The sequence below is a fragment of the Hippocampus guttulatus genome, chromosome 5, assembly GCF_054856545.1.
Source record: "Hippocampus guttulatus isolate MCC_2025c chromosome 5, RoL_Hgut_1.0, whole genome shotgun sequence".
In the NCBI taxonomy this organism is placed as follows: Eukaryota; Metazoa; Chordata; class Actinopteri; order Syngnathiformes; family Syngnathidae; genus Hippocampus; species Hippocampus guttulatus.
The window spans coordinates 19,098,226-19,123,958 of NC_141265.1; the positions used below are offsets into that span (position 1 = coordinate 19,098,226).

A 25,733-nucleotide genomic window follows, 5' to 3' on the forward strand; every position below is an offset into this window, starting at 1 on the left:
GTTGGTCCAGCATGGCAATGTTCTTCTTTGACAGGAAATGCCAGATGTTCAAGGCATTGTTAGCAGGTACATTGTCCTTCCAACATTCTCACTTCTTCTCTCACACTGCGTGTAACAAATGCCACAGGGTCTATTTGTAGATGTGGTGGTGGATCGTCTGGCCACTACTGTCTCGAGAATCGAAATGACATAGTTTGAAATGTATCTTCAGTGATGCCAGTCCTGGAACTGACACTGCTTTGAACAAACAACCATTTACATTCGTGCACAAAACCAAAACGATTCATGCCATGGTAAAAATGAAAAGTTTTATAATTTGGGTGAATTTACAAGTTTGATTCGCGGTGCTTACTTCGGAGGAAACCCAAGTGGCTGATCCTCCAACTTCCTGTTCCATGCCCTGTAGTTTGGCCGTGAGGGATGAGTTCCTTGGAAGATAACAGAGTAACTCAATGAAACTGGATTAAGAATTCAAGCCAACATGAGCTGGTAAGTCGCTTTTCCACCCCAACTCGAACGATTGGATTGTGGTTAGTCTTAATACAACCCGAAACGACACATTAAAGTAAGCCGAGCCGGGCTTAGGCTATTTCCTGGTAGCTCTAACAACTTCAAGCTAAATTAGCGCTTGCTTCGACGAAAGACTTACACGCCGTTTATATATTCTGTACAACTTAACATATTCAACTAGTAGCTGTCGTGTGGATAGCTAAAGCGGTGTAACTCCAGGGGACCACTTTATTTATTAACCGTGTGAAAACAAGTTCGTGCTAAGCTAACTCGGCTTTGCTACACAGACGAACTGAGGAAATAAGCCAGGATACGTGTCAGTTTATGCATTTCAATTTTATTTTTCACTCTGTGCTTGGTATTACCACGACTTTAATAAAACGTTCAACTTAACAAGCAAGTTAAGTCGTAAACAGCTCTCGTCATCTGTTTACATTAGTGCAGCTGTTCCTAGCTCACGTTAGCACGCTCGTCACAGTAACGCTGCGCATATGATTGCAGTAATAGTTGTATTTATATCACTATATCCTTTTCGTATTGTTATCATTCGCAAATACACAACGTTGAAGAACATTACTGACTGAAAATAGTTTAAAAGTGAAAATAAAGTAAGTAAAGTAGGGCCAGGTGGGAAAGGGAAGTTGGTGTATCGATATCCGGTACAAAATAAAATGTCAGCAAATACTATAGTTTTCGACACACAATTCGGTACACTTGCCTAACCCGATGAGACGCTATATCCAAAACCCTCACACCTACACCTACAATAGCATGGACAGAGAGTAGGAATTTCCGAACATCAGTGCTGGCTTTTCTCTTAACCTTGTGACCGTGGGCATACAGTTGTAAATTGTATTTCATTTGATGCTGTTTTCATGTCGGTGCTTTATTTACATACGTACTTACACATTTATTTTGTATGTTTGAAGAAAACGGGTGTGCTCTGGCTTAAAAACCTGACGTGAACGAGGAAAAAATAGTTTTGGATTCTGCACCAAAAAAAATGTTAAAAACAGCTGACGGACTAAACTCAACAAATGGACAAAAGCACATGGATTACTTATAGATAGATCAGTAGATAGATAGATATCCAACCGTATGTTATGTTCATGAGCGCAGTTTAAGGATTCAATGGGAGCAACATTAACAACCCTTTACATCCTCGGATGTATCCACACACAAATCACTTTTTATGACACTTGGCACATTGTTGGTGAAAAACGGAAGGGCGACGGCTATCGAGCAATCAAGTGACATGGCGTCATTCGGTTCAGTCGGCATCAATGGCTGGCAAGCGACGCTTGGGCCAGCACGCACGGCCAAACACAAGGTCAAGAGTGGGGTGAAGCCGCCGTGAAAAGAGGTCTTTATGGACTCTGCTGAGGGCTGCATTCCAGCACAGCCTGCACACTTGCTCCTATGACGTGACAGCTTTGACTTTGGGGTCACCGGCGGAACAATTCGGCTTCCCACCATCTTCAACCGGCGCTCTGTGCTAGCTGCAAGAGGCGAGGTCGCCATTGGCTCTCGCAGCCCGTGCATGATACTCCAGAAGACTGTCACATCTTTGTTCATGCCTACGTGCTTTTGGACGGCGGTGACGTCGTGCCCGTTGCAATAAATGTTGAGTGCGCACTTTGAACACATTGACAGCTCAGTTTAAGGACCCGACTTCATCCTATTGGGTTCCCATGATGCCGTGATCACATCAACAATACTAGAACCTTTAACACCGCCTGCAAAATTGGACATTTTTTCTCACTGTTTTTCTGGCACCCACACATTATGGAGGGACAAAGCTGGCAATGTTACACATTCAGAGGTACGATCAGAGTTAAAAAAAAAAAGTCCTCTCTTTTTTTGTAACTTTGAACATAAATTGTACATGTGAAAGGAGCAGCAACAGTCCCATTGTCTCAACATTGGTTGGAATTAAACTTTTAGTACATCTTAATATCACCATAACATCATGAAAACAATACCCAATTGACATCAGTAAAATACACTCATTAAATCTTTCTGTAATAACTGTTAGCATAATAGTGATCGAATAAATACCTGAGTGGACACTTTTCCTTCTTGGCTTTCCTTAGGGGAAGCAGCTATTTTTTGCCCCCCCCCCCCCCTCCACATAGATAATAAGGTCATCATTGAGCAATCATTTGGCATTGGCTTGGCATTGCTGCTTTATACTCTGTTAATTGTCTTGTTGGCTGCGATGTGTGTCAGTTTTTTTTAAATCATTTTTTTTTTAAGTCATCAAATGGAAATCTACCTCACGTGTGATTTTGCATTCCTTCCTGGTTGCACAACGCGGCCCTCCATCACACCCTCTCTGTTCCATCTCATTAGACTACACACCTTTCTTTTGACGCAGCTGCTGCCTCACCCTGCCTGTCAGACACAACTGTCCATCATATCGCTTAGATTTCAGCCCATTAGCGCTTGTATCAATGACAACCCGGCAGCTAGCGCTTTGGTAAGGCACTGTTGGCTTCTCAAAGCACTCTGATGCTGCGGAGGTACTTATTAAAGCTGGCGCTCAGGGTTTGAAATGGGGATAAAAGAGTGTGTGTTTTAACTAAGGGCGAATAGTGTTCTGCCAAAACTCAGGTGGAGGGGGGCTCAGACTTTATCCAACAGTGTAGAAAAGTTTTAGTTCATGTTATTTACTCAGCGGCACAGAATGACTGGCATTTATGAAGAGGTGCGGCGTTAATTAGACAACCTTGATTGCGCCAAGGGATACATTTTACGTTAGAAACATGTCACCACATTTTACAACCTTTTTAACCAGTCAGCATTCTTTATTGATGGCACTGAAATAGAAACGGGGGAGAAAGTCATCTCGGCAATGTTCCTAGCACCAGACGTAGGTGGGTATGCGAAGCAGGGGAAAATTCGCATGCACCTAACTTTTGCGTTGATGCGCCAAAGAAAAGAAACAAAAGTTGGACGCACCAGTGCAAAAAGTTCAAGTTCAAGTCAACTTTATTGTCAAATGTGCTCTATGTGCAACATACAGCACAGTAGTCGAGAGCCCTGTCATTTGTAAAGCCTTTGAATGTTGAAATTCTAGTATGGCGTGGCATTTTCACACATAAATGAAGTTGTTACTTTGGAAACAGACTTGAGAGATACTTTTCAAAGAGCTGTGAACACCCTGTGCAGCAGAGCCCGAACACGATCACCTCTTGCGGGTCTGCTGTAACTATTTTCCACGGTGTCTGTGTTTAGTTTATGGGATTTAGCATTGGTCTGACATTCGCGTTCCTCTATGAACACACGATTGTCAGCAAAGGTAATCCATTAAAGTCTGCCAGAGAGAGAGTGGGAGTGAGAGTGAGAGTGGGAGTGGGAGTATCAGGTACATGGTTCATGAAGTCACTGTACGTGGAATTAACATTTTTAGGTTGTTCTTATGAGACGTCCCAATTCCTGTTCAGACCTTCAACTTGCACTCTCCACCAGTTGCCCACCCATCATGCAACTGACGACAGATTGGCATTGTTTACTCATTTCAGGATTCCTTTCAAGATCGGGCAGCCCAAGAAGCAGATTGTCTCCAAAACTGTAAGTCGCCGCAAGAACCGTACCTACCTGTAGTGTGTGTATTTTACAAGATGGTCATTTACCGATAAAATATGCTCGCGCTGCAAAAGACTAAGTCGATGGTGATTGGCCCAAGTCTTATAATTGTCCAGAGATGCTTTCCTTGAAGCAACCATGAGTAGGTGTTCCAACTTCCCCTGTAATGGAACTCTGGTCCAAGAAATCACCGGCAGCTTCCTGTTTTGTTTTAGACAAGATCAGGAAGAGGTTCTGCGGCTGTCCCTTTGTCAACCACCTCCTTCGTTCGGGCCGCCGTATTTCCATCCAAAGGCCCACAATGACCACAAGTTGGGAAGCCAAGCTGCCACTCTGGATGAACGACGCTTTCTAGCCAATGCCTTTCCCAAGAGCACTGAATTAAAATGAGCAAACCCAAGCCCCATAAGAACTGACAAACAACTGTGAGCATGTAATGATAATAATAATAATAATAATAATAGATTTTATTTATAAGCGCCTTTCAAGACACCCAAGGACACTTTACAATAACAAAAAACACAAAACAATACGGGTTGAGCAGCGGCAGCCAAAACGCGCCAGCGTTCACTCAACCCGAAAGTCAGAAAGAACACGTAGCATATTGCATATTAAATTTAGTATGTCGAGTTGGTCCAAATATCTTTCCTCAGATTTACGTGTGCAATCGAAATTCAGCCCTAAAATGAGTTTCCCGCCTAGTGAGGTTAAAAATTAATTTTTTTTTCTTTTCTAACACTGTACGCTCAGACTTTGTGATTAGCCATCTAGTGTGATCTCATCATTCAAATGCTGTTAAAAAAATCAAATGACTGATTAAAAAAAAATGTATTCCAGGTTGAAAGAGACTTTGAGAGAGAATATGACAAGCTGCAAAAGTAAGTAACCATTTGAAATGAAGATTCATTTGAGTTTTTTTTGTTGTTGTTGTTGTTGTTTTTCCCTTAATTTAAAATGAGTGAACTTTTTGTACTGTAATTACTCCAAAGTTTACTGACGTTGAAATTCAGGTTTTTCAGCATGAAAATTAGAATTCACATAGTATCTTTTTCTTGTTGATGTTACCATTTGTCCTGTTTTTTGGCAACAGAAAAAAAAATATCAACGATCCACATTTAAAAATGTTTACTGGCCGCAATACTGTTGCTGTAACAAGGCACCCATGAATCCTTAAAAGATCTGACACATGAGATTTTTTCGATTTAAATCAACAAAACACTGATACCAGCAGGTTAAGTTTTTGGTGGGGGCGGTTTGGTGGGGATTCCTGAATACCCAAGAGCGCTTTGGAACCAGAAATTCCGTCAGGGTCGAGTGGAACCAATGGAATAGAAACAGAGTAGGAGGACCCTTCATCAGTTAGAGGTGTGGTGCCGATAGACCTCACACATGAGTCAGAGGAGCAAGCTTGGACTGGCATTTTGGTGCTCCACCCTACAGATGCTTATCTTTGCATCAAGGCAAATCTTTGTCATAGAAAGCAGTGATTTCACCGAGGCTCTGGTCGCTGGTCAGGCTCGTGCTTACCTGCTTTCTTGTTTTACGAGGTATGATTAGTCAGTAATGGATGTGACATTACATTTTTGCCCTGTTCTTGTTTGCCCTTTTCTTTTTTCGAAGAATAAATTACACTCTTGTTCAGACACACACCCTGTCAGGATAGTTCTTGAAAAGAAAGAGATTCATTGTCATTTCATAAAGATGTCGAACCGGCAGTTTTATCATGGCGAGTTCCCCCACGATCATTTGAAAGATTTTTGCAATTCATTTTGAAGAAAGGAAAAAAAACCCTGACCATGGTAAAATAACCTTTTAAGCATCATACTCTGAAAACGTCCATATAAAGTGACGGCGTTATGAAGGGTTGCACCCGGACATTGTCGAGACATATCGGATTCATATTCACATTTCGAGGAGGCCCGACTGTGATTGCATGCATTGTTTTATTCGATTTGACCGCTGCGTTCTTTGAGGGAAGCCATATTCTTCCTTGTCACAGGCGGCGATCGTGTGGATTTGTGTTGTTGATTTTCCCAAAAGTAATTTTTTTTTATAGGAAAGTTGCAGCTTGATGGAGGGTAAGATTTAGGGCAGTGGGTCAAGGAGCAGCAGCTGTTCCATGAGGCCAAGCTATTAGCACCTTTTGGAATACGCTTCAAGCCTCACCTGACTCTCCTCACCCGCGCTCGCTTGCTCTCCGTTCGGTGCTGAGAGCCGCAAATCAACGACAACAGCGCTGAGGGCGAGAGCCATTGTCAAGCCAAACACAAATTCATCAAGTGAGCCAAGCGAGGATTGGAAAAACACACGCTGGCTTGTTTACCGGGTGACATGCTTTCGAAAATGCATCACCACGAGGATGTCAATCAGTCGAGCCTTGCTAACCGTTTGAAGAACACTCGGTGCAGTTTTGTTTTGTTTTAATAAAAAGAAATTCCTCCGTTCGCAGCAATAAGGGGTAATGTGGCGTGTCCAATCCTCGCAGAACACACAGGAAGCTGCTCCGCAATGACCAGATACTGATTAAATCCTGCCAAAAGTATTGCTAATAATGTTGGCTGTAGCGTTTTGCCGCCGGAATCACAAAAGCACATTTGTGACTATGAGAAAACGAAGCTTGCGATTGCTTCAGAGGACATCTGATGCAGCCCGCGAGACCCACTTGCATCTAATTGGTGCGAGTGATATAAGAAGTTACTGTGGAGATTGTTCTGACAGAGTTGCGCCGTGAACAATAAAGCACCACGTTGCATCATTTGTCGCGCATGACATTTTTGGAACAAACCTCCATCTGGTCGCCGGCGATTCTCTGTGAAATCCTTGAAAACGTCAAGAGGCTCAAAAGCGTGTTATGATAGGTATTAATTAATGAATTCTCCCTACCTCTGAGTCCACATGTGTCAAACAGATGGCCTGCGGGACACATCTTGCCCACGCTGTCAAAAAAAAAAAAGGAAAAAAAGTCCAGTCTGCTACACGGTGAGACTATTAATAATTATTATTGATGCACGTGATTCACAATGTGAGACACGTTTATGGTAGCAAAAGAATAAAGAAACTTTGAGTTGAAAAAGAAAAGTTTTTCTCCCCACTGTCATTTTCAAAACCTGCTCTAGCTAACATACGCTAGCTTAAAAAAAAAAGCTATGCTCTGGACGTTGAAAACGCAGTCATGGAACAAATTTCTGAATTCTCGAAACGCCTTTTTGAATTTTGATGCCAAAGTGTCACATGATCACACCCGATGGCAGTTGGCTGTTGGTTTTTGTGCAACCTTTGAAGGCCAATCTTGAAAAAGAACAACAAATTTGAATTGTTTTCCCGACGTTGAGGTACATTTTCAAGCCATCCAACTACCACTCTATTCAAGAGTGATTAAGGAAAATTAGTAACAACGTAGGCGCCTCTGACCCTCCCGATCTTTTGGAGTTTGCATTTCAACCCACTCAGAAACGAACAAAACGCAAGCAAACAAATCCATCGTGTTTTAGTGACGGCAATGCGGAACTGTGTGGGTAACTCATTATGTAACCGAATCAATTTTAGGTGAATGAGCCACGGTGCTTATTAGGCTGCAAAAAATAAAAAAATTAAAAGTCTAATGCATTTTTGCCCGTTATGTACGAGTTCCATATTCTTTTTTTTTTTTTTTGCCATTTGGGGAAACGACTCTTCACTTGCACCTTCACTTTTGATTTGTGCTTGCAAGGCCCGCGTTTGTACGCTTTACGCTCTTCATGTCCTCGCCCGGATTTTGTCCTACCCCGTTCCCCCCGCCCGCCATCTTTCCACGGATTATTCAGCTTCAAATGAGAAATCCTACAAAGCACGAGCTGGAAATGAAACCCCAATTTCCTTGTTCATCAAACCAGGAGGAATGAAGTGACAGCGGTCTCGAGGGAGATTGTAAACCCCTCGTTTGCCTCAATTGATGTAATGAGCACCGTGTGTTTTCAACCTCCTTCGACTCGTAATTGCCATTTTGAACACCCATCAATGGAATATGTACAGCGGAATGATGAAACGCTCTAAATGCTTTTGGAGCAAATATAGTTGATGTTAACAAGAACACTTTGCCATGTCTGGTTAATTATCTGAAAGATGCCATAATAACTTTATATGCGGAGTCACTGAAATGTGTAATTTCTTCTCGCAGTGCACTTTCCTTTGTCCAACTTTAGTCAGACTCTTAATTTGTATTGTTTACAATAAAGCAGTTCAACTCTCATACTTGGATTTTTCCGACCACTGTTTCCTGTTCTGTTCTCTCTTTTAAAGCCACTGACCCATATTTGCGGCTCGTATTGTATCGCCGCAGCAGATTGTTGCCGATAATCATTTTCCATTTTGTCGCGCAGGCTGGAGGATCAGACAAAAAAGCTTCACAAGGACATGAAGAAAAGCACGGAGGCTGATTTAGGTTGGTTCCGCCTTTTGTATGCCATCGATCGCTACACTTGTTGATTGGCAGGTTTTTCAAGGCTGCAAAGATATTTGTCTCGTCTCGCTTCGTTTGCCCATGTGCCAGATCTTGGAGCCACTCAACAAATGTGATGAAAGAATGCAGAGCGTCACCTTTATGTTTCAAAGGTTTTTTTTTTCCCCAGGCTTGTTGTGTGTGTGCAATTGTGCTTTTGCATGAACTCCTAAATGTAGTTTTTTTTTTTACCTTGTTCCGGTTTGGTTTTGATTCACTAACATGGTTGTTAGCCATAAGTAGAAGGTTTTGTGATTTTTTTATTTTTTTCGTGTCATCGTTTCTTGTTCCATTATTTGCAATAGAGCGGGAGTCGTACATTGACTGAGATTTCAAAACCATTTAACCAATAGGAAGTTATGGAAATCAAAATACTTTCAAGTCAAACTATAATGGGAATGTTTATGCAGTTCAAGTGTGAACACTCTAAACCAGGAGCGCCCAACCAGTCGATCGCTGTCGAACAGTAGTCCGTGGACTGGTCCTCTTGTCGACCGTGAGGCGTTTAGGAGGACAATAGTCTTATGTACACAATAAAGAATTAAAAAAAAAAAGTAGGTTATCCTTAACCTATGGTGGCGCGTCACAAGAAGTCGCTAGCGGTTAGCGGTCCGCAATTGCAGCTAGCTATCCCAGCCGTTGAGCTATATCTCGTTTTTTTTAATTTTCATTAAGAACTTTTTTGTTCGATCTGCGATACAACGATGCCAGTGGTAAAAAAAGGAAATCTGTGGTGTCAGGAGAGGCGTTTTAGAACGGCACACGCGAGGTAGCATAGTGATGTTTCTGCACTTAACACGCTACAGAAGTTCCCTGTGTCAGGTCTCCTCCCACTGAATAGGCAGTGATTTCCTTTTCACAAACTCGGAGATCTAGCTGTCTTGTATCTGGTGTATTATTCTGTTTGGTTCGTGTCGGTTACGGCTGTTGCTCATCGTGCATGCGTGACGTGCGCGAACGGGTCAATTGCAGGAGGTTGGCTGCTCAAAAGTGTCCATTGGTGTGAATGGTTGTTTGTTTATGTGTTCCTTGCGAGTGGTTGGCGACCAGTACAGGGTGTAACCATGCCTCTTGTCCAAAGTTAGCTGGGATAGGCTCCTGGCAAACCTTAAGAGCCTATTGAGGCCAAGCGCGATAGGAAATGGTCCACTGTATGGGTATAATAATTCAAATCTTTGTGTTTGAGTATCCTTCATTCACAGCTCATTCAAATAAGTAATCACCTCAGTCATCGCTTGTCCCTCATCATGCACATTTCTGTCGAGGTCACAATAGTATCCAGCGGCGTGTCACTTGTCAGCTGGTGAGAAAAGCAAAAAACGCCACGCCGAGGTAATTAATTGGTTGAAAACGGCCTCCGGAGAGAAGTGCGAAAACAGACCAGTGACTCTTCCGCATTTGGAAAAAAGGCCATTTTCACCACGGCCCCTCCTGTCATCTCGCGTCTCCCGCAACGCAGCTCATTAGCGTGCACAGCGAAGCCATAATCTGCCGTGTATGCCACATGTCGAAACAAAGTGCGCCTTAACAGTAATTGGTGCCGTCATGGCCGAGATTCTCGGTGCCTTGGTGAATAACCATCGTGGCGGTCGGCCCCCTACGACCTCCTCAGATTTGGACAAAAGGGGCAACAGTGTGCCATCATTTGAGATAACTTTAATATTTCATATCCTGCTCTTTTTTTTTTTTTTTTTTTTTTTTTTTATACATATTTTGCATGTGATAATCAATGAGCTCAGATGTGACGAGATCCATTCATCTTTATTTGTACATGTTCCTCAGCCATGTCGAAAGCGGCGGTGAAGATCTCGGCCGACCTTCTGAGTAACCCGCTGTGTGAGCAGGACCAGGCCTTTTTCGAGTCCATGACGGCTTTGGACACAGCCATGAAGACGATGGACTCTTTCAACCAAGAGAAGGTCAGAATCGCACTCGATCGCGCTCGCGTTTGTAATCCTGGCTCTTGGAACTGGCTTGGCACACCTCACGCACATACGTGGTTTTTATTTTTTGGTCAATATTTCTTTTCATACATACAGTACATCAACTCCAAACTCTCCTCTATGTTTTTCCTTGACTGCTTCTTTTTTAAATTTTTTCTTTAAAGCGTCTTTGGTATCATCCCCTAAGGCTGTTTGTTTGACGTGACTCACAATTCTCAAACGCGACTCAGACAATTGAGGCGTTTGCTCGAAAATAGGCGCAACACAACTCGGAAAGCCTGTAAGGTTGTACAAAATTCACATTCGACATTTTTATATGAATATTTCACATATTTATTCTTTTTCTGGCGTCTGTCTCCTGGTTTTACTTGCTGCGAAACACGGAACAAGGAAAGTTAGAACCTCTCAAAGTACAGGATGACTTTTTTTGGTAAAAGACGAGTTTGGTGCGTTTCATTTTTCTCTTGTGTATTATTTACATAGAATTTAAAATTGATCGTAATTTCCTCTCTGAAAAACAGTCAAAATTATTTCTTTTTATATATATATATATATATATATATACACAGTATATATATTTTTTTAATTAACTAATCTATTTCTAATATATGCAATAGAAATTTGGGTTAAAATGAACCCATTTCTTTGCTTCCAAGTCTTCCCAAAAAATTATTTTCTATACTGTCAGAAGCGGGAGTTTCGTCTAACCGGAACTCATTCGCTACCGTCAACGCGCACCCCTAAAATGTGCTTGACATGCCTACGGCATTGACTATATCGTTCATGGAAATGCAGCGCCGTCTGACCGCAGCACAAAATTGCACTTTGCAATCTGCCGTCGTTTTTTCCAGTCGTGCCGAGACAGACACAACAATAGCGACAACGTAGGGTGAGAATCTGAGAGGAAGTCACTGATAAAAGGTCATTTCAGCTCGCTTTATTCCTAAATAAATACGCTGGCCTACTCTCGTCGTTTCACAACATTTCGTCTCCCGTCTCAGAGTGTACGCAAGTTTTTGAGGAGAATCACGGCCAATATCTTTGTTTTTTTTCTTAGTTTTTTCTGTTTTTGCTTTTTTTGTGGGATCACATGATTCAAACTCGTGATGACGCAAACTTGATCAAGAAAGCAAAAATTTTGAAAGTGCCACTGTTCTACCGTTTTAAACACAAACCCATAGAAGACATGTTGACTGGGCTGAATATTTGTCCGCATTCTCTGTTCCTTCTTGATTCTCAACCTTGGATACGAAAACTGAAGTAATGTCTCCCATAGGGAATAATGGAAACGCAATGAATGTGTTCCAGACACCGACAAATTGCCATGCATTTCACAGAGACTGTAGTTTTACACACAGAACATCATATCAAATAAATATAAATCATTTGTGCGTGAGATGCTTCATGTCGTTGCTAAATTTGGAGGGGGGGGGGGGGGTGAGTGGCCGACTCCCTTGATTTTGGTATAAAAACTCTGCAGCTGTACGAAAACTGTTAAACTGTGAAATGGATTAATGATGAGCTCACTTGTATGGACTCTGATTTGTTCTCTTGCTCAACTAAGACCGGCAGTTTGGTTCAGCTAGCACATTTGGCTGCTTTAGATTGCTCATCATATTTAACCCAACGGCAATCAAACGAGTGCACACGGCGCCGTGTGGTCCATGACTTGTTTTGGCTTGAGTTCAATCCAATCACTTCTTTTTTTTTCCTCCCACTCCCTGCGTTTCCTCAACATCCACACAATCAAATCGTCTCATCTCCATAGCAGCCGCGTTCATGTGTCAGTGAGCACAATGCGCAATTTCTCTGTAGATGAAAAAAGGTTGTTGATGCTCAACAGAGTGCGGCGTTTTGTTTCGATCTCAAGTCAGCCAGACGCTGAGCCCAGTCCAGTTGATGGACAACCTTCAGCAAGACAGGAACTGACAGCTCGTCACACCTGATATTCCCCCGCTTCTCCCCGTCTGACTAAATAAACTTCCAAACCTTCATTCCGTGTTGACTTTTTCTAAAGTGGCTCAACATGCGCTCGAGGCAAGAAAGACACGGCGAGCACTTTTTTTCCGCCGCGCGGAATCACCTCAGCTTCGCTCGCCGTTTCGCACATCGGCGCCGCGCCTGTGCGTATTCCGACGGCACCCACAGCGAAAACCCCGGCGCTCCTGCGAAAGCAGACACAAAAAGCAAAGCCACCCTTGGCTCGGCTGCGCGCTGAGACGAGAAGCAGCGCCGCGGGGCCCGCGAGTGAGCGAGAAGCATCCAGCGCATGAAACGTGGAGCGATAATGAAGGCAGCAGTGGCCCGGGTCCATGTGTTTATTTCTGGGGCTGAGGAAGGGCGCGCAGCCCCGCCGGCGCACCGCTGCCGAAGCTGAGCCCCAGTGTAGATGGCGGCGGCGCGGTAGAGGATGCTCTGTTTGGAGGGATATTGATTTCCTCTGCGATCTGCGTGTATTTTTGGGAGGCCTGTGTGTCGGGCTGGCCTCTGCCCCGTGACTCACTGATGGAGACTGCTGCTTGAGCGCCGGCCTCGGGCTCTGCGGGGCCTCCGAGGAATAGCGCTGCCCCCCTCCTCTCTGTGGGAAGGGGCAGAGGGTAGAGGGCACCGGCATGCTTAAGCAAATCTGCCGCTGCTCTTCTTCTCCCTCCTCGCCGCATGCTCTCACCTTTTAGAAGAAGCGGCGCCGGGTAAGAGCGGAGATGGGGGGCGGGGGGTTGTTGGTGTGAATATGTAAAACAAAAGACCATGTGAATTCCCATGCACTTGTTTGTTATTGCTTTTTTCCTTTTCCCCCCTCCAACCACAATCAGGCAGTCTGCACTTGGAAATGTGCCTCAGCATTGCAGTGCCTTCTCATAGCTGGTCGGGGCATTTTCGCATCGCGCAGCTGCGACCTCGCTTCCGTTTGTTAGATTGCCGTATCAGCTGGCCTTCTTTCGATAGCGGGCAAACGTAGGATAGCGCATCGTCGTTATCATCATCACACGCAGTCGACGCCTCGCAATTGTTCTTCCGTCCCGTTCACGTTTGCCCTTCTTGATCCGCTTCGGCATGTTTGCGGATAAAGCTCCCAACTGTCATTTGGAGTCCATGAAGAAACTTGATGAATCCTTTGCCAAGTTCTTGTGCTGAGGCTGGAGGCCTTGCAATGAGATGTTCGTTTACCTCCATTTAACGCACACACACACGCGCCTCCCTCCTTTCCTCCCGACTGTAAATTCTGGCAACCATAAAGTTAAATGTATCAAAAATGTTATTGCTTAAAATGTTTGTCTGCAAGGAACTTTTCATCTTGAATGGCGGCCCACCTTCCACTGGATTTGAAATCAGCGGGGCTTTGCTTTCATGTCCGTCCCCTGACAGGTGCATCCTTTTGTATATCAAGCTCGATGAATATTCAGGGGTTTCACCTCGGGGTTTGCAGGTAATAAAACAATCACCAATTTTTTTTGTTGTTGTTGTGTAGTTTTTTTTTTTTTGAAAGCTACCCTTGACCCCACCCCCTACCCCCACACACACACCTTTTTTCCTGAGTGCTCTATTTGAAGTGTATGTTGCCATTTCTGCCGCGACATTGTTGCGAATGAGCGAGAAGTTTAACTGCGAGTGGAGCTCAATTTGACAATTGTAATTTGACACTGACGTGTTTTCATCTTTATGACACTGCAGGTCAACCAGATCCAGAAGACCGTTATCGACCCTCTGAAGAAGTAAGTCTTGTTTATTTGTTTGTTTGTTTGTTCTACGAGGGGTTGGTTGGCTTGTTGGACAGTCTGAAGGGGGCTGTTACAGGAACCAGAGCCTTCTTGCTTTGTATGTTGCCCCTATTCAACTGCCTGATACCCACTCAACTCATCGTGGCTCTGCTTTGCAATTTATACGTTCCCATTGACAAACCCAGGTTCTTTCAGGTTTTTTTTTTTTTTTGCGTGTCAGTCTGAACACTAGCAACCACTGTGTAAAAGCGAGTACAATACAGCACCGTATATAATAGATGAGGAGAAAAAATAGGAGGCAAAGAAGAACATGTCGTCCGATGCTACGTTAGCTCTGTGTGTTAGCCACAAAATAAAGTGACTAAAAAGAAAATACAAAACCCGCTTCTTGACAATATCACAAACTACTAAATCCAAATGGGACAGGGCAATGAAGTCATAGTTCATGGCACGGCGAAGCTGGCGACAGAAACTCTGTGCTTGCCAGACGCCCCCGTCTGAGCATGTTCATCATCCATTTTGCGGAGCATCATTTGCAGTCGGCCAACAAAGTGTTGGTAATCTCATGACCAACTAGAAGTTTCTCCACGGGGCTGAAATGGCTCCTACGACACCTCCCTGGAAGTTGTGTCAGGCTGGTTAAAATGGTATCTGTGCCGTAGTATCGGAGCATGTTTTTCAAGTCAGCTTGTGAGTACCAATGTATCGGCACCGATACTGGTATCGACCATCCTTAATGCTGAGGACTAATTCGGAACAAAAGCAATGATTTTGCACAGAGCCATTTTATGTTTTGGTATCTCAAGACGTACTTTCCAACGCGATAAGCGCAGTCAAGCACCGGAAGAGCTACAGCGTGCTCTTGGAAAAGAGAACAAGCGTCGGCGCATCGCTGCTTTGCTGGACGTGTGTCTGGAAGACCGTTTATACGGTTCTTATTCCTAAAAGTCGCCCCCATCTGAGCAGGCAGAGAGTGCTATTCCATTCCTTCAGCCGCTTAAACAAACACACACACGCACGCACACACACACACACACACACACACACACACACAGGCATGCAAAGCAGAGGTACTTAAGGGAGTGGTTGGATGCTCCCACTCATCTTCCGGAGGGCTTGTTAAGGTTTTGCTTCCTCCTGTGGCTCCTCCCAGGACTTTTAAGCATACACTGCAGAAGAGAGCTCTGGCACACTTGATTTTTCTCACAGGAGCATTTAATATAAGTTGAAACGGTCACCAGAACATAACAAAAAATAAATAAGCTCAACAAAGTACACATGATCCTTTTGAATCCACGTGGGTCAGTGTTCGTGTACGACTACTTTCTTTTCTCCTCCTTTGCTCCGGTGGCGTAGAAATGACAGGATGGAATGGTTCTAATTTCCCCTTCCTGGTGGGCGGCAGGCGGACGTGTGGGCCGGCTCTGAGTATGGCAAAAGGCCCAGCTTCCTGGGCCCAGAAGCCGTGAATCGGTTGAGAAAAGAGAAGCGTCGCAAGATGGTTGCACGCCGATGCCGTGAAGTTTGCCATTAATGCCATCGCAGTCCGGAACCCTGTTAATGTCATCTCTTCATTCATTAACCATGCGCGTCGCTTTACAAACATTACTACTGTGCGACTTATTAATTTATCCAACAGTCCAGCTTGCCTAAAAGCTCGATTTTTTTTTTTTTAAAGCTTCCATTAAGATTCCATTAGTCCTTCACTAATGAACATTAGCCCCATTGTTTGATTGGCACCCAAAAACTATTAGCGATTTTGTGTTTGTCAAGAATTAATGGAAACGGTACCCGGCCTTAATACTGAAAAATGTGTGGTAAACACACAGGTGCTCTTTCCTCGGTCATCTCGGCCTCTGTCTTTTCTATCTTGTCGCCCAGATGTGCACTTAATCCACTCAGCAGGGTCCCTGAATGACATCACGGTGTTTGTTTGAAGGGAGGGGAGGGGATGGGAGTGCGTGGGCACGCAGGCATTCGTGTTATCTGAGCCTCCTAACCTTACCCTTTTGTACACTTTGTGGCAAGTCGAGTCTGTTTGGAGATTTGCGTTTCAGCTTGGGCTGGGATTGTGCCCGGTGTAGGCCCACAACCAACTGGAACCTTGTGCCTCAATGGCTTTGAGGTCTAGGGACTGAGATGGCCACACGGGAGGAACTTGATGGACCATTTTTGCCCTTTTCTGTATTTCAGCTTCGGCAATCAAAATGTATTTTGGCCTTTAACACATCTTAACCGGGGGTTGCATATAATTATGGAGGGCACTGTATTTTTGGCTTCAAATCTTAATAAATGCAGTTTTCACTTATAGGGGTGTATCACTTCTCACATTTTAGCTTCTCTAGGTCAGGCTTGGTCCATAACCACGCAACCGAAGAGTTGTATACTGTGTATTTAATAAAAAAAAAAAAAAAAAGATTTTGAAATGAAATGTCATGGAATTAGGGACACCCAAAAATGTAAGTGTCAAAAATGTGTATTTTTGTTAAGGAAACTTTTGGTACGAATTTCTTTTTATTTATTTTGGGTGACATAATGCAAAGAGCAAATTAATTTAACAAAAAACAAACAAACACAAATCGTTGGCTTTAGTCTGCCCCAAAAAATGCCCAGATCTTTCTTAGTTGAGAGACTACATTGAGCCTCAGTCTCATGTTTGATGACTGTTCAACCTCAAATTTTGGTTTCAATCTAGTTTATTTATTTATTTATTTTAATAAGTTGGTTTCCAAAGTTGCCCTGCAACAGTGTTTTGGACCTAAGGGTGTTTGCTGTTGCTTTCTTTCCAAACTAGCAGCATGTGTGAGTTTTGATCAACAAAGCATAAGGCAAGTTGCGGCAGATCAAACTCCCACTCATGTGTTCGTCACACACACACACACACACACACACTCACTCTCAACTGATCCTGAAGCAGGTGGAAGCCGTTGTGCATGCACACCAGCACGTTGACTTCCCTCTCTCTAAAGCTCTTCATTTTTGGAGCTTAGCACGTAAACAATTGTCCTTTTGTGGTCTTGTGTGTATTTTTTGCACTCGTGAGTTATGTGATGGCACTGGTCGCAGAGGGACAGCCGGCTTCCTTAGACCCGAGGGTGTTTCGTCCAGACCTTGGCTTGGCTCGCTGGCCCGACTGCCCCCATTTGTGGACTGGCACCGCTTCCGAAACACGCGTTCTCAGCCAGATGCTATTTCCATCCTGTCCGTTCACCACACCCTGACCCGTCACATGGACAGCGCCGTGCGCACTCCTGGCCCTCGGGTCGCCTCATTTCCACCGAGCCGACCGCATATTGAGGACCCTGCCAGCTAACCGCTGTCAACTACAGCTTTACTGTAACTAGCGCTGCTTCGATATACTTTTGACGCCAGGAGTGCACAAACATTTGCTGGTAGATTGACTCTGCTAAGTTGTTTTGAGTAGAACTACATTGACTTTCTATTGAAATTTAATTGACCTGACACACACCGAGCATAAAGGAGTACATTTATGGCGGGAGTAGTGAATTCAGCAACACACAATGTCATTTTTAGTTGCCATTTCCAGAGATCGAAAAGCCTCTCGTCAATTCGCCCCCCAAAAATATCAATACCTCCCTTCGCATCGCTCCTCTGTAGATATGGATGATTACAAGATTAGGCGATACACGCTGGGCCACATTAACTTCCACAAACACGTTTGTGAGCGACGTCGTCTCTTCTTCTGCTCATGCAGATCTCTTCGGCGATGCATTTGGTTCATACGCCACACAGACTGCGGTCGCTTGAATATGTACTGTGAAACGCTTACACACACACAAAAAAAAAAAATATATATATATATATATAATATGGAAAATCCTTTCACTATTTGCCTAAACACCTGAAATGTAAAATTGTGACGTGCGAAACTGGTTTGCCAAACTTTAGCGTGGTAGTGCACTGTACTGTATCTCATGTCTTTATCTGCACCTGTTGTTTCGTAAATGAAGGGTGAAAAGTGCCACATGGCCCTAGCATTGTTGTCTTTTTACTATAGGCGGACTCTTGTCAAAAAAGGTTTGCACACCCCCGTTCTTAAACAGCTGAGTCACACACGGAGCCCTGAATGTCGGCGTCAGACGTCAGCATCCACGGGAGAGGGCACTTGAAATCCTTTTTACATGCTGACGAATGAACGCCAACAACAGGCAAGCGTGCGGTGTGTCATGACAAAATTGGCCCTCGCTGACAGGTGTAGCGCGCACGTGAGAATATGCCGAGCCCCGGCGCGGTTTTGAGATCAGTTTTCCTTGCTGTGTCATCAATCGCTCATTGTCGGGGTGCCGTCATGCCCCGAAGGGCTGTTGCGTAATGCCCTGGCGCGGCAAGCATGTGCACACTGGAGCGCAGAGAGTAGACTTGAGGATCAACATCAAGCCCTGCCACGAACTGGGTCAAAGTGGTTGTTTATAAATAGTGTCGGAGCGTGGGCCGCGGGGGCCGGGCAGAGCTCTGTGATGTCACTCCAAAAGGCCACTCCTTGCTCCGCTTCCTGTCGGGAACAATCCCCGCTTGTCTGAAACCCAGCGCCGGCGCTCATCTCTCTTAACTCGGCCTCCTTTAAGATGTGTCGGGGAGATAAACTTGTAATTTGGCCAAAGCGGGTTGGTGGCGGTTCCCCACATCAGGGGCAAGGGGCTGGCGCGCAGAGAGGAAACATCAGTCAGGAAGCCCACATGTTGAGCGTTTAATAACAGCACGGGGCAGCACACGGTGATCTCTTGTCACAGAGCGAGAGCTCGGCCGATAAAATGCTTTAAATGAGTCATTCGAAAGATAAATACAAAAAAAAAGACTATTTGTAGGTTTTGGTCAGTGACTCACCTATTGTAGACACCTCCATGAATCATTTTGTGTCATTTTTACACTCCTACTCTAATCTAGTACAGTATCTTGAAAATGATGCTCATCTGTATCAGTTTTTTTAAGCATTCGTTGTTTAATACGAAGCAGTTATTTCTGTGTATATGTATGTATGTGTGTATGTCTATATATATATATATATATATATATATATACTGTATATATTATCCCTCTGACTCTCAATTCCGCCTCTAACTACGGACATGTTTTTGCTTCTTACTTTAAAATGACTTACCTTCACTAGAATCCTGTGTCAAATTGTGGCCTGTGGTAGAATCCTGCTCAGTTATTGCACCTTTCAGGGTTGTAAATAATAAAACCTCATTGCGGAGGATGCTGCTTGCTAAACTGGGGAGATGGTCCTTTTGTTTGTTGCCGTAGGGTCACAAATTAGTCACCTTGACTCCTTTTTGTTTTCTTCATTTTTTTCTTCTACTTTCTTTTGGTGCATGACCTGAAATAGATTGCGTGTGACAATATTCCGTGATTTATTCTGATTCAAATCCGATTTTGGTTCGGTCAATTAGTGTCCTGTGATTGACTGGCGACCAGTCCAGAGTGTACGGGGGTCCGCTCCAATTCTCTGGCTCCCTGGACAAGATGGGCAGTGTAGATAGAGAATGGGGTGGCTGGATGAATTTGATTAGATCATCAGTAATTCTTCTCAGATTTCTGTAGTCCTTAATCAAAGCGGACTGAATATATTTGTGGGGGTTTTTTTCCAAAATAGGAAATTGACAAATATCTCCTTTTAATTTGAAAAACAATGATGCTGATTTCCTGACACATGACGGACCAAAGCCGTAACTGAATTGTAATGAATTTACATGTTTACATTCATACAATTACAGCAGCGTAGTGCAAGTAAAAATTGAGTTTTTATTTAAGGTCAGGCATTGATTTGCACATGATGATTAATCGAGGCATGTTAACTTTTAAACTTTTTTTTTCCCTCATCCACATACTTGTCCATTAACGAATAAATGAAGCACAACTACTTTGAATTTCACAACGGGAGGACTTGAGTATCTTTGCGAATTGTTAAACAGAAATTAACACCGCAATACAATCAATCCATCTTGCCAAATGATGTGATGCACAATGTGAGCACCCCCCCCCCCCCTCCCCACCCCCATTCAAACGCAGCATCAAAAGCAGTGCAACAAGTCCAGCGATGAAGCGGCCAACTCTGTTGCTAAGTTACAGATGAGTCTTCTCCTATTTTTAGTGGCCAAGACTGAGATTCTCATGGTAAGAACCAGAAAGGATGATCATTGTCTCAAAATGAAGAGTGTCAGTAACGGGATAACTCATGCAGAGCTGTCCTCCGGGGTTAGACAAATACCTCGACGAGGAACGTTATTTTTGCATAATGACTTTTATTAACATCTTTTGCAAACTGAAATTCACATCTGCGTATTTCATGGCGCGGTCACGTTTCTGATTTATTGCAAGCGCACTTGCTGATCTTTTCCCAGGTACAGCGCCGTCTTCCCCAGCCTCAACATGGCCGTCAAACGTCGCGAGCAAACCTTGCAGGACTACAAGCGCCTGCAGTCCAAAGTGGAGAAGTACGAGGAGAAAGAGAAAACCGGGCCCGTGATGGTCAAACTGCACCAGGTAAGGCGAGATCCCGGGCCCGGCTGGGTAGCGCCCCCTGCCTGCGAATCAGCAGGGGGAGGGTGGGGGTGGGGGGCACCACCACCGCTGACTGGATCTGAGCAAAAATAGTTGAGCACATGCGGGCACAGTCCATGCGTGCTCCTTCACCCACGCGAGCTAGCAATCTCTCAAGTTTTCAAAAAGCCAATGCTGCACATCTACAGGCACGTAATTGAGAATTGGAGACACATACACACGACACACGTGCACACGCCATGCCATTACCGCGGCGCGCACATTCACAGATAGCGTTGCCTAAGCTATTGCCGCTAACACATCCTCACATGGAGATCCACCCACACACATTGAGAAAAGCAGCGTCAGGGGAACAAAGACTTGAAGAGGCCCCTGCACGCCTGCCCTTTGAATCCCCATGCACTCAAAGAGACGATCCGAAACAAAAACACACGGATGCCATTTCATTTTCAAATCAACTCGCTGAGGTGAAGAAACCATGCCATCGTAATGCAGCCCCCGCCCTATTAAAAAAAAAAAAAAAAACAGCAGCAGCAATATGCTCCATTTTAAATATACCGTCTCTCTCCCCTCCATAAGTCTCACCCTCTCGCATATTCATCGTGTGTTCGGTGTCTACAGTAGACTGACTACCCACTAATACATTCATACACACACCGAGCTCGGTGGTGCTGGAGTCCACTCATAGCCAAGTCTGCCCACATTACCCACTCCTCCTCACTGTGGTCGTGATTACAGCCTTTTTTGCAGCTCTTCTCCGTGGGAATTAGGCAAATATCTTTCTCGGCAAAAAGCAGACACCAGTGACTTCGGTGGCTAGATTTTCCATAACACTACCATCCAATGTCACTTTTTTTGGGGGGCGAGGGGTGGGGGGGGCAACTATTTTATAATGATGTCTAAAGATCAATCCAGTGGTGGCTTGAATTGACCCGGACTTGACCCAAAAACGCCTGCAAAAAAATGGTCACATGCTTTTTTTTTTTCAACCAAGAAAAATGACACTCTCCTGTATTTGTCTTCATGCAAACATACTGTACAGTAACAAGGTAAAAAGAATAGAACCGTGTGTGCATCATGATAAGTCAGTAGGCGTTGTGCTGCTCTTTCTGATGTAAATACCAGAGTCAGTCTGATCCATGCTTACTACATGTAGATTTGATGCTGAAACAGAGAAGACCTTTGCAACTTTGCTGCAATCGATTTTTTGTAGTGGATAAAGAATATATGCCTCGGAGTATTGTTGCGTGCCATGTCGCTAACATTTGTGTTCACAAGGAAGTTGGTTAAAGGAGTACTGCTACCTCTGTGCTAGTTTTATTAGCCCGTCTACGGTGTTTTGCATAGAGCGTTAGCATTAAGCTAGCAGAGTCTAGAAGGCAAAGTGATGCGGTTTGGTGAAAATTCAATTCATGCTTTTTTTAATAACTTCAATAAGGAATCACAATAAGAAGTTTGAAGCCTCTTTTGAGTAGAAATGATCTCGATGAAACGGTCCATGTTAAAAAAATCATTACACAACAGCTGCGTGTTGTATGGCGAATGACAATTCCCGGCGTCGTCCCCGCAGGCCAGAGAGGAGCTGCGACCGGTCAGGGAAGACTTTGACGCCAAGAACAAGCAGCTGCTGGACGAGATGCCCAAGTTCTACCACAGCCGCATCGACTACTTCCAGCCCAGCTTCGAGGCCCTCATTCGGGCGCAGGTTAGTGACTCGCGACTCATTGTCACGCCCCCCCGAGCAGCAGTTAAGTAAGTGAGCGTGTGTACGCCTGGCGGCACGTCTCCTTCGTAATGCGATTAACCCCCCCCCCCCCCCCCCCCCCGGTGGCGGCCCACGCTCGGGCGTTTGACTCGAGAGGGCCTTGTCTGTCTGGCTCCGGCGTGGCCCCTAACGTGAGGCTTTTTTTTTAGCAGCTGCCCTCCCCGCACCAGAGCCGCCCCGGCCGTGTCATTTCCTCCATGGCACACTCCTGATTAGCAAACGAGATTATCTCAATCTGCGCTTTGAACTTTGCAGGACGAGGACAATCGAATCTTTCAATTTGCTCCATTCCCAAAAAAAAAAAAAAAAGTTGCAAAATGGAAGAGGGGAAAACGCGCATCGGATGAGTGAGGCGGTCACCCTGGAGGAAATGTAATTGACCATTTGAGTCTCATGAATGAGCGGTTACGCACATAACGCACGTGGGTGGCCGGCGGACCTCCCTCGGTTCCGTCCTCCACTCCCTTTTCTCCTCCAGTCCGCCGCGCTCGGCCTCTCCCGGCAGCGTCAGCGCAGGCACAAAGGCCGCCTTTGTTTGCTGCCGCGAGTCCCGTCCAGCGGCGCTTGTTGGGTCGCTGGGGTCCGACCCGTCCACCTGTACGCATGCCGATCAGATGTTTTGCATTTTCCTGCAGCGTGTGGGCTCAGTTAAGATTTTAAAAAAAAAAAAACAACAACAACAAAAAACAAAAGATTGTCTTTGTTTCTTGAAACATGATGAGCACATGCTGGGAATTGACAGTAACTGCTCCAAAATATGAGGCCCGGTTCAAGTTGTTTTACAAACACCAACATTTTCAATGTTTTAGGGCTGCAGCTATCAAACATGTCTGTGTTCCGAGCACGATACATGTCTGATGCTGATGTGGAAAAGTGCACACAGACGCCGCGCTATTCCGCCCTCCGTCGGTTGTGTGTCAAGGGCAAAAAGGTTCCATTGAAAAATACCTTCACCCTTTGGCTTGGTGTTACAGCAACAAGTTATTTTTTTGGGGTGTTTTTTTTTTTTTTGGTCATCATTTTAGTCTCCTGGTACAATAGCATCAGCATAGCACATCAACAAATCTTGCAGTCTGCGCAGGGTGCTGAGAGCTTTCTGGTTCCTCGTACTTCCCCTTCAGCCTCCTCTCGTGTTGCTCTTGTAGTGTGCTTAAAGTCTATTAATCATCCAAGCCGCTCTCGAGGGAGCCTCGCTCATGAACTCCGGGAAGAATGGGAGGTGGGAAGGGTCGGAAAGGCTTTTGGCGAACGCTCAAGCTGACCCTTGTTCCGACTGGGAGGGGCAAAAAAAAAAAAAAAACTGGGTTCACTCATCACTCCGTGTCGTTTGCTGTCAGCACTCTGCGTCGTCCAATGGCTGATCGCTTCTCCTTAGTGAGGTGCGAGGCCATCAAAGCCAGATTGCGTGATGCCATGGAGGCCCTTTTTAGGCTCATTAAGGGACTGACCTTAGAGCCCTTTTCAAAATAATAAAAACCGGATGCAGTTTTGCCGAGTTGTGCCTGATGTTGATTAAGTACCCTGTACATTTATTTCCCCCAAAATATCTAATCGGACCTACGTCAAAGTTCACTAAAATTTTCACCTCGATACTTTTTAAAACAAATTTTGGTTGACACACAAACCCAGTATGTTTTCCATGTCGCAACCGAACAGTGATCCCCCCCCCCCCCCACCCCTCTCGGCAGGTGGTGTATTTCACGGAAATGTACAAAGTCTTCAGCGAGCTGACGGATCAGATCGACCAGGCGGGCCTGACGGACGAGCAGCGGCAGAGGGAGAGCGAGGCCAAGCTCAACGAACTGCGCGCTCTCTCCATCGTGGCCGACGACTGAGACGTCGGACGCTTCGCCAAACGGAGGCGCCGAACTAAACCGGTTAGTCCTTCCCCACTGCTTGTTTTGTCGGAGGCCACATTAATGAAGCCATCAAGCCAACGCGACTTTACCGCTTTCCTCGAACGGTGGCCGTCCCGCAATCCATGTCCTAAATATAACAACGTATCTTCATAGATGTCGTATGCCCGTTTGAATCGCCGGTTAGGTGCTTCTGTGTTGGTTCGCAACGGTATCAGTAAAGTCATTCAGATGTGTAGGACGTGTCATTCTTGTACAATAAATTATGTTTCTGACCATTATCTCAGCGATTGCTATTGTTCTCACACAGACTGTGTGAGCGCGCGCCCATTCCAAGTCTGTTACCACCCAAAACAGCAGCACCTCAGTTATCACTCCATCGTTGTGTTCCACTGTCGGGGAGTCATGCTTTTTGTTTTGAACTCCAGATCAATTGACATCAATTGTAAGACAGTACGATAATTCTGTTCATTATTATTTCCCCCAATTCTTTTTTTTTTTTTTTTTTTTGGTACTTACAAGGTGCCTTCAGTTGACTACTGTTTGATTTTATTTATTTATTTATCACGTAAAGCAGACGCAATCACTCTTCTGGTCGAGACTTTTTTTTTCCACACCGGACGTTATCTTTTCGTTCTCCGCGTTGACATCTTTGTGGCGCACGAAGCAGCAAAATGGCTCAAAAGTTGACTTGAGGAAGCGAACGGACGGTGCAGTCGGCCTCCGTCAAAATCGAGCCAAGTGCTCCCTCTAGTGGGGGAAAAGCATTTGCTCCAAAAGCGGCCACTCTGCTAAAAGAGGTCAGAGGTCACAGATGTACACCGGGTGCTCTTACTTTCCCTTCTCGTGTCATACAATTTGCCTTGTCTTTTACTTATTGTGTTGTTTACTTTAACTTGAGCTAACTATTGATGAATGAAGGTGTCTTTCGAGCTAATGAAGGCGGGATATTTTCAAGCATTACCAGGGAAAACACCCATATGTCTATTCTCTTAACGTGAATTTACTTGACATGTTATTTTGGTGTAAAATCATTACTTGAAAACGGAAAACATGATTGTAATGTCAGGATAGATCAGGTTACTAATAATTTTATTTTCTTTCTCCAAAAATACCTTACTCAAGTTACATTTTTCTTGCATTTATACTTTTTTTTTTTTGTTTTCAGTGTGACAGTAATAACCCTTTTAAGCAATTAATTGTTTGTTTGTTTTACACCAGTAAATACTTTTACCACAGAGAGCTGGCTTTATTTGTTTGTAAACAAATATGTTTTGTTTTTTGCATACATTAAGAAAATAAATGAGAACTGACTTTGCTCTTTTTGTCCTTTTACTGCGTTCGACTCATGAG

The 25,733-nt window shown here is 44.5% G+C and overlaps 1 protein-coding gene across 1 annotated transcript; it reads left to right on the top strand.

The window, feature by feature from the left end:
- Positions 1 to 336: 336 nt before the first annotated feature.
- bin3 (bridging integrator 3) lies at positions 337 to 25,698 on the top strand. The gene is made up of 9 exons (XM_086111643.1): positions 337 to 489; positions 4,035 to 4,083; positions 4,936 to 4,976; positions 8,457 to 8,518; positions 10,358 to 10,494; positions 14,191 to 14,231; positions 20,600 to 20,741; positions 22,330 to 22,464; positions 24,213 to 25,698. The coding sequence occupies exons 1-9, from the start codon at positions 482 to 484 to the stop codon at positions 24,357 to 24,359; spliced, it is 762 nt and encodes a 253-aa protein (XP_085967769.1). The 5' UTR covers positions 337 to 481; the 3' UTR covers positions 24,360 to 25,698.
- The last annotated feature ends 35 nt before the right edge of the window (positions 25,699 to 25,733 follow it).